At 40.5% G+C, this 10,132-nt stretch overlaps 1 protein-coding gene across 1 annotated transcript in view; it reads left to right on the forward strand.

The window, feature by feature from the left end:
• The window catches only part of LOC133016729 (basement membrane-specific heparan sulfate proteoglycan core protein-like), a 4,547-nt gene extending 851 nt beyond the window's left edge, over positions 1–3,696 (forward strand). The window contains exons 3-8 of the mRNA XM_061083527.1: positions 434–568; positions 1,971–2,143; positions 2,237–2,423; positions 2,518–2,697; positions 2,790–3,056; positions 3,152–3,696. Coding sequence (XP_060939510.1) covers positions 434–568; positions 1,971–2,143; positions 2,237–2,423; positions 2,518–2,697; positions 2,790–3,056; positions 3,152–3,156 — 947 coding nt within the window. The 3' untranslated portion in view covers positions 3,157–3,696. The remainder of the gene's footprint in view (positions 1–433; positions 569–1,970; positions 2,144–2,236; positions 2,424–2,517; positions 2,698–2,789; positions 3,057–3,151) is intronic.
• The last annotated feature ends 6,436 nt before the right edge of the window (positions 3,697–10,132 follow it).

Raw genomic sequence — 10,132 nt, forward strand, 5'->3', positions numbered from 1 at the left:
TCATTGTTTATTTCATAGGGTCGGATATGATAAATAGAGAATTGCACAGTAGTAATCCAATACAATGCATCACAGTAATTGTAGCAACTGCTAATTCTTGATGCCTGTAGAAGAGCCTTTAGGACAACAAAGATAAAACATTCGAATTAGACCGTAAAATGAATTTTGTTGCCCTTATGCAGCAGTACAACTAACCACATATGTATACATATACACACGCAAACACATATCCATTCACTGACACACATGTACAGTACATACACATTCTCATGGTGTCTACACAAATACATACACACCTCCCCCTATGGTACCTATACATATACTATAAGATTGATTAGCTTATTGGAAATTCTTGAGTTCTAATTTAAAATGTTATAACTGCAGGTATCAGCATGTGTGTGAGTTTTAGGTGAGTTCTGTTCTTCTCCTCCAGACAATGCTAAGGTTGGTCCGGATTCCTCTGTGCTGACTGTTGCTAACTCCCGAGCTGCCAACCAGGGCCAGTACCGTTGTGTGGCAGCTAACTCCGCAGGCCGCGGCGTGGCCACAGCCGTGCTGAACGTCAAACGTGAGCCCGCCTTCACACTTCAGTTTCTCAACAACCATGTGTGTGTGCTCCTTTGAACAAATAAGGCATATTATACTACACTGTATACTATCAAAAAGTAAAAGATAGATAGTATAAGATGTTTAAAATTTCAGAATTTTTAGTTTTGACATAAACATTTTGCTGATGATATGAATGTGGAGCCGTTAAAAAATAACCATGAATGAAGCCCCATACAAAGTTATTTATGAAAAAAAAGTGCAGAGAAAGGACTGTGCACTAACAAAGTCTACAGACAATGGGAAATAGATTCATTGATTTCAGATGAGAGTTTACTTTGGAGTACTACTATTAATGCTAAAGCCCCCAAACATAATGCTCACACATATTCACACACAATGATCTTGTCGATTTTACCAGCTACCGGGACCAGCTAAATGTGGCCAATTTTCAACATCTGTTTATTAAAATGCACAAAGTCTAAAGTAGAAAATTGTTTTGTGCATGCTGTTGTTTTGTTGCTCAATAGTTAGCTGTCAAGTACTTCGCTTGTGCTGTATGGAAATAAGTATGTGTTCATAACAATTTACTCTTAGTTGAGACCAAAATGTTCATAGCATTTATATAAACATCTATAACATATTCTAATGACTAAAAGAATAACTGAAATATCTTGTCCAGCGTTTGACTTTACTGAATACAAAGGAAGAGGCTGACTCTCACACTGACTTTTGATAACTGGAATAAGACTAAATATAAAAACAGCTGAGAATTAACAACTGGCCCCATATAAACCAGCTGTTGGCTCCAGATATTATTACTACCTTGCACTGTGTATGAGTGTGTGTGTGTGAGTGTGTGTGTGTGTGTGTGTGTGTGTGTGTGTGTGTGTGTGTGTGTGTGTGTGTGTGTGTGTGTGTGTGTGTGTGTGTGTGTGTGTAACTGCATTGCATATTATTTAGCAGTACTTGGTTTGTGTTTAGTTTATATTCTTTACACCTATACTATATACCAGTGATCTCTGGCAGTGATGAACATTAAATCGCTGTTCCCCTCAGCTTCACGTAGCTTCGCAGTGAGTTTCAGCTTATTTAGTTGTTCAGCCCACGACTGTCTTATTTTGGTTCACTCTTATTTCACTGCATCATGTTCAGCTGTAATAAAACCCACTGTAGGTAGACACAGTTAGTTGGTTGAGACCAAAAAAGGAGCTAAAAGAGAAGAAATACTGGACCAACATTTGGCAGGTTACTGAAAACTGAAAAGTCACCACAAATGAATTATGTTGCTCCATATCTTGATGAGTATTTAATCAACAGTTTCCAAATAAGTTTGCCAAATCAACTTAAAAGATCCAGATGTTGTTTATTAAAAAATGTAAGGATGGATGTTATCAAATCACTGTTTCCTCTCTCTTTCTCAGACGCTCCTAAAGTGCGGCTGACACCCACTGGGCCCCTGCATGTCAGGATCGGTGACCCTGTGTCAATTGGGTGTCGCGCCACAGGCAGGCCCCCCCCCATGCTGAAGTGGATACGCCAAGGCTCCACCCTGCAGCTGGTTACCGCGGAGGCAAATCATGTCAACACCATACAGGTGAATTATGAAAATGTGCATCAGCATTACTTCAATTCATTCCCTCATTTTAGTTCAACAGATATAATACGATACTTGCAATCTCATCCTCAGTGGGCTGCGGTGCGTCCAGAGGACTCGGGAGTTTATATTTGCCAGGCTGAGAACAACGAAGGGGTGACAGAGATCAAAGTTGAAGTCATTGTTCAGGGGGGGGCGGGAGCACCAGTGGCCTCAGTGAGCACCACAGAGATGACGGTGGTGGAGGGACATACAGTCACGATGGAGTGTCAGGCCAGTGGTAAGATGTTGGTTTGCTTCGATATGTTCCAGTTCCAGTTGTGCTCTCAGTTCTCATTTCTCACTTTACCCCTGCTTCCTCTCCCTCCTCCCAGGTTCCCCTCCTCCTGTCATCACCTGGTCCAAGCTCAGAGCTCCGTTGCCATGGAAACACACGGTGGCTGGTGGTGTTTTGACGCTGACCAGCGTGGGGCGCCAAGACTCAGGACAATACATCTGCAACGCGACCAACATCCATGGCTACAGTCAGGCGTACACGCAGATGGAGGTGGACAGTGAGTGGACGGAGGAGAGGATAACACAAACTGTAGATCCACATTCTTTGTCCCTGCTCAGGTTAAGAAAAAGTGTCATCTCCTTCACACAGCTCCTCCGTATGCCACCTCCCTGCCTGACCAGGTGAGACTCCAGCCGGGGGACCCTCTGCGCCTGCAGTGCCTGGCCCACGGCTCTCACCCTATGCAGTTTGTGTGGAGCAGGGAGGGCCGGGCCAGCCTTCCCCCAGGAGCAGTGGCCACAAAGGATGGAAACCTGCTGGTGGCCCACGTTAACCTGAGCGACGGCGGAACATACAAATGTGAAGCTACCAACCACATCGGCTCCAGTGAAGCACTGGCCAAGGTCATCGTAAAGGGTGAGCTAGCCTTTATTTGTAGCCAGTTTAAAGAACATTAAAATCTGCTCTTTCTTTTCCTTCATCTTGTTTCCTTTCTTTCTTTCTTTTTACAGCTTAATCCCCTGTGGTCAAATTGTCTGACAAACCATCAATTCATTGCAATTTCTACATCCCTGGATCCATCACATTGGAAATGGTTCGAACACAGAATTATATTTATCGATTCTCACACTTTGATGAATGAAGGTTAAAGACAGCAGCACGGTTCAGACGTTTGGTATTATTATGCACATGAGTTAATTTTATACTTTTATAATAAATGGATGCTGTTGCTATTGCTGCCTCTGTCACATATCAGAGAGCTTTTCTTTGGAAGCCCGTGTTGACGTCTGACATGACGCAGTGTCTGTGGGAGTGTTTCTGCTGGAATGCCCCCCCGTCCGTCCATCTCCCTTCATGGCATCTGCTGAGTTTACGCTGTTTCACTGTTCAAATTTGAAAGGAGGCCACAAGACATACAAAAATCTGATAGAATAAAAAAAAGTCTTTATTGTGCCACTGAATGCTAAATCAATAAAGTTGGAAATAATTTATGAAACTGTTGTTTACAGTGTATCCAAGTTAGGGACTGTAAATAAAAGTTATTAATATAAGTCTATTAAGGAATGTACTCTGCACTCCTATCTGTTTACTTAACTGCTAGCCTAGTAAATAATTATTAAGTGTTTTGACTGTCCGATCACCACGAAACTTGGTAGAAAGATGCGTTAGGGTTCAGGGAAGAACCAATTAAATTTTGGTGTGGATCTGGATGAGGGGATGGAACCAGCAATTATGATTTCGCTTTATTTAAACACAATTTCTCAGAGAATAATTCATGGATCCTGATAAAAACCTTGGTCTGGCATATTAAGGGGACTGATTTATGAATTTGTGCAAACGTAAAAATCGCGTGAATTTAATTTTGTTTCATAAGAGATTGTGCTTTTTTGTGCTATTCTAGTTACAAAAAAAGTTTCGTCAAAATGAATACATTACAATGTACAATGTGAATAAACACCCCTCGAAGTAAAACATATACTTTATTGTATATATTATATTATATTAGTAAAATTGCTGTGACCCATCAGGCTTATTTTAATTTGACCATGTAAATAAATAACAAAATCACATGGATATTTTCCATTATTGTGATTGAATGTTTTTAATTTGACTTTAAACTTGCACATAAGGCCAGGGAGGACCTTGCTTTCTTTTAAATTGTGAACACATGGTTGAACCTGAGCATGAGCTGAGAATTCTTCCACCACATGGTGGCAATGTGTAGCTTTCAGGCACTCCTGTTGTCTCCAAGCCAAAGGAGAGCAATCTGAGCCCTCAGACCCTTAATAAGCAGAGGGACAGATGCAGTGCACAGTCCAGCTATTGTTTTCCAAATGCCTCAACGTCGTCCACTCCAAAAAAAGAGAAAAGCCGTCTGTCTGATCACTGCAGCCCTCTGTGTAAATATGGACTGTAAACTCCTCCCGAACAGGCAAAGTTCAGTTTGATCATGCAAACGTGTTGCAAGATGACGCACCAATGGTTGCATAAAATCTAAAACAGCTCCGACTATATGAGGTGTTAGCTCGACATTAAGGTTTTATGGCTGCAGCAGGGGGTTGGATGGAAACCGACATTTCCAGGAGCTGCTGCCAGCACCGAGGGGGGCTCTATCTGCCACGTGTGACCTCTTTCGTAAAAACCACCCAACCTCCATGGAGTTACAGACCTCAGCCCTCCCTACTATTCCTCTCTATCTTTACAAGCATCTTCAAAGCCGGGGAGGAAACATCTGCCCTCTTTCACCTCGCTCCACCCCCTCACTTCACAGAGCCGCCGAGGGAGGGGGGAAGATGATGGAGACAAAACTCAGGAGGAGGAAAGAAGAGCAAGGAAGTCTACACACACCATCTTTTAGTTTAGAGTGATAATGAACTATTGAGGTAGGAAAGAGGACAAGAGTGTGTCAGTGACGGAGAGTAAACTGTTAACACACTAAATCTGATCCCCCCTGTATACGCATTAAGTTCATTTGGACATGTGCTCTCTAATGGAACCTGATGTAAACAGAGAGGAGTGCAGATGACATTCCTTAGGTAGGATTTGCACGCACACACACACACACACACACACACACACACACACACAGTTTGTCACGATTTCAGAAGCATCACGTTCATTTATATTAGCGCAGGAGTACACAACTGTGCTACATTTACTCTGGACCACACATTGCTTATTGGCCCTTAAGTGGTGGGGACAGAAAGAGGTAACAGACGGTGGGTGTCATGGTTATATCAGCTATAGTTATACAGTTATATCAGAGAGAAAAAAAAGTAAAACATATTCATTTTTCTTCACACTGTATTACAGTAGTAATAATAATGAAAAACTTTTATTGCATTGAAAAAAGACTAAGAGTGACGTCCCTGCTGCATTATATAAGACAACCAGGTCACTCAGGAAGGAACCAATGAGGTGAGAGTTTCCTGTGGAAGTGGTAGGTGGGGTGGGGGGTGGGGAGGGCTGTAGAGTCTGATCGCTATGGTTTCCAGCGGGCCAACTCAGATACTCTGCGTCGCTGCAGCAGTGGTTTTTTGTTTAATTCTGCAGGACATATAGGTAAATGCAGACTGATGGTGATGTGGAACACATGACATTCTGTACTGTGTCGGCTGCAGAGCATATTACACTTTGCTGATCTCACACTGTTTGAAAATGGTGTTTAAATGTTACATTTTTGTCATGCACAGACTGAAGAAGTTATCAGTCTGTGAATGTGGGGGTTGAATGCTGCTATTCTCTTGGCCAAATAGGAAGGAAAAATAGGCTGCATGACACAGAAGAACTATTTTTACAGCCTTCTCCCTGATGTGGATGAAAAAAGAACACAACCTTAATATATCTACAGACAGGAAAATCGGTGCTAATCCCAGTCATGAGGACTTGACTGCTCAGACTATCCTTGGTTAAAACAATGTGAGGGAAGAGCATGGAAAATATAAACTTCTTTCAATATTTTTGAAGCTAATCACACTATTCTTCTCTTGTAAAAATACTGAATACTTCCAATTTCAAGCTAAGATAAAAAAAAAATGCCTCACTTTGTGGCAGTTTTACACTTTAATTTAATTCAACTTTGAAAGCTGACTAGAGATTTCAATTGAATAGTAGTTTATTTCTCACAAGCCAAATAGGCAGGTGACCACTGCTCTTAAGAGTTGTTGACTTTCAATATTGAATTCAGTATTTTAGTTTTACAAGCTTTCGTGGAACTGTTGTGAAATGCTGGTAAACAAACACACACACACACACACACACACACACACACACACACACACACACACACACACACACACACACACACACAAACACACGTAGAGGTACAGTATGTGTTAGTTTGACACTTTGCATAGAGCTTGCATTTGCACCTTGAGCATCTACATTTCCCACTTCTGCTTTGTCGTTGTCACTGTCAATACAAACCACATAATAGGCATAAGTTATCACACATTTCTACTACCCTTCTTGACATCATGTCTCTGGTGATTGTGGCTTCAGAATGAAACTGCTTGAAAAAAAACAGGTGTCTCAAAATACGCGGTATAAAAGCAGAAGACAAAGGGCGACGTACAGTCTGATCGAAATCCAAAGAAGCAGCAGATCTGGTACAGCATGTACAGCACATCACTTTATTTCCTCTTTTTGTTTAACCAAACATTATACAATATATGTTTTTTTAGTGTTACAAAGTGCTTTAAAAAATTAAAAGTATATTTAACAGAATTGGTTCACAGAACAGTAATTCCCAAAAAACACTAAAATGTGATCAAATGAAATAAGCTGTTTCCTTTGCAATTATCTTCTCTGTTCTACTATAAGCGAGCCACCATCAATAATCATGACATATGAAAACATGTGATTTAAATGCCCATAATAGGCAATGAAACAAGAAAAAGCATATCAAAATGATTCATACTGAGTGTATAACTGTACATTTTCCTCAAGAGCAAGAATCTGCAAAACCTGCCTCCCATTAATGGAGCAGTGCACACAGATGGTAATTGAATAGGTGGGTGAAAATTGTCAAAAGGAGATTTACTAAAATGAACAAGGCAAATGAGAAGTGATGAGAGAGAGAGAGAGAGAGAGAGAGAGAGAGAGAGAGAGAGAGCAGGGAGAGAGAGAGAGAGAGAGAGAGAGATGAAATAATGGATGTGAGGGGAGGGAAGAGGAAGTGGCATCAGAGCGCAGGGTGAGAGAAAGGTGTGAAAGCCTTTCACTTTTCAAACTAAACGACAGTCAACCCTCTTCCAGGAAAGCACGGTGGAAAATGAAATACTAGTTGCCCAGAGCCTGTCTGTCCCTGAGCCTGAGTTTGAATTTGAATACTGCAGATGTGTAATTATGATCCATTTATAATCCTGTTTCCTTATGGAAAGGTCCAGTTCGGGTGAGCGTGTGTGCCTGAAACTCTGGGCTCTAACATCTGTGGCACGTATCTGTCAGTATTATAAAGCTTTATTCCACAGCATTAAATCAAAGTCCTGAAACTTTCCACCGTATAGTCATGTGATGTAACAGTGGAGCAACCGTGACGCACAGCGTGCCATGATGATGAATTACTTTAGCCTACACTGTCACTGACAGTTGGTCTGTAGTTGACAACAGCGGATTAATATTTCATTTCCCAGTGACCCCTCAGGAGGAAGCATTCACTCTCTCCCATGACCCATGGTTGGGTTTGGGCCGCAACCTAACAGTGAAAACAACAGTAAAATACTGCACATAAGTATCTTCTCCTTCTGGTCAGTCAGGCTGTTGTATGGAAACCAAACAAAAAGAGTTGGGGAAAAAAGTCAGGTACGTCATGTTTATCAAAGACAAATCTGCACGTGTGTTTATACCTGTGGCAATAAGTTCTTTACAGATCAGGGGAGAGTTTCAGTTTGCTTCAGTTTTATTTTGCAAAATCTTTTGTATTGTACTGTTGTATGGCAAGATCTCTCTTGTATTAATGTTTCATGATTAGGGTTGCAAAATTCCGGGAATATTCAAAGTGGGAAACTTTCCATGGGAATTAACGGGAATTAACGGGAATTCACGGGAATATACGGGAATATATGGGAATTAACTAAATAAACTGGAAATGTTGTGGGTAATTTATACTAACTGTATTTACCTTGTCATATACAGACATAAATATAAACATTTTGTTTTGTCATAGGCTGATTTGAGCCCTGAGGAAACTTTGGGCACTTGACTGTATGCTTCTGCATCGTTGTTTCATTCTTAACATAAGTCTTTGCACAGTATTTGCAAATGTACACAGCCTTTCCTTCTACATTGGATGGGGTGAAATTTCTCCACACATGAGATAGTGCACGTGGCATTGTTCTGTAGAATAAGATGAGAAAAAAGTTTGTAAAAAAACACTAATGCAATGCCAGAGATATAAATAGTTAGCCAAACAATTGGAATCGTCTGTAAACATATTTTACAATTGATGGATAAATGAATGGAAATAGGCTAGATGAACAGATGAACAATCCTCAATCAGCATGCTAATATATTTTCCCCAGTAATATCATGGAAACTTACCTGACTAGTCCTGCACACTACAGCAGGTCTCAATAGTGCTGTAGTGTGCAGGATGCTAGGAATTATCTGTGCATGTGATGGAAGAATGCACAGTGGAGGGTTCATCTTTAAAATAGAGTTTTGAATGATTTTTTTTTTTTTTTCAAAATTCCCAAAATTCCCGAGCTAAACTTCCCATGGAAAGTTTCCGGAAAGTTTCCGGAAATTTACCGGAAACTTTCCGCCCCTTTGCAACCCTTCTCATGATATAAATGTTTGAAAAGTCGACAAAAATTGATAAATATTTGATTCTGCAGAAACATTCAGTACAATACAAATATGTGTAGATCATGATGTAAATGTGTAAATTTATTTAAACATATAATTTGACTAAGTAATCATAATTTAATCCAGAATGTCCTCATCATTCCCATCTGTAGTTTCCATCCACCACTGGTGGGATGTCACAAGGTACATTTACTTCATTACTGTACGTAAGTACAGTTTTCATGTATCTGTACTTTCGGGTACCTTTCACTTTTATTCCGTTACATTAATCAGCAAATATCTGTACTTCTTACTCCACTACATTTCTAGATCGCACTGATCCATTCAGGGCGGACAGGTAGTATTACACTCCACCTTCTCAGATGAAAGCAAGTGTTACTTCAGCATCACTGGTGAAGAAACACCTAAAATGTACTCAGAAGAGGCCAAGTACCTTTACTTTTAAATTTAATGTAAATTTAAAAGCAAGTACTTGCTTACTTGCATAAAGACCTATTCTGAAGTCCCAAGAGGTTGTCCTGTCCTTTGCCTGGCATGTTGGTACCAACACCTGTCTGTTGATCAAGAACCCCCCCTTTCAAAATGTTCTTGTGGACGTTTTAGGTGTATTTAGTAGGACAAAGCATGAGTGTGGCAGAGAGAGTCAGGGAGAACTCAATCCTCTGTACGTGGGTTTAGACCATTTTTATCAAATCAGTCATCGAATGATAATGCGTCAAACTCTCATGACCACAACAATGAGCCCTTGACACAGTCTTACTTGCTTTGCAAATTCATCTTGAGCTTATTAGGTGGCTTTCACTATTCATTGAGTTAGTTTGAAATCTCCTCTAATTCTATTGGTATTTTGTTGTACAGTACTGCGGTCAACTTTGCATGTTTTAAATTTGATTTAAGAATAACCTTAATTTGATTTGATGAATGCATGCAGGTTCCCAAGCAGAAGGTCAAGTGATGCCTTACAGCTTCCTCATAACTTGTAAGTCTTGTATAAATGACATTCCTCTTCTGAAGGATCACATTTTTCCCACGTCATTTCCCCTTTTGGGTTAAGACTGTCGGTCACAGTGGACTGACGTTCATTAAATGTGTGTGGGGATAAATGTTCAGTGGCTGTCAACATCAGAGCATAAACACATACAAACACACCAAGTGGTTCGGCTGCCGATAAAGTTACAGTTGGT

The sequence above is a fragment of the Limanda limanda genome, chromosome 2 (genome assembly GCF_963576545.1).
Source record: "Limanda limanda chromosome 2, fLimLim1.1, whole genome shotgun sequence".
NCBI classification, from domain to species: domain Eukaryota; kingdom Metazoa; phylum Chordata; class Actinopteri; order Pleuronectiformes; family Pleuronectidae; genus Limanda; species Limanda limanda.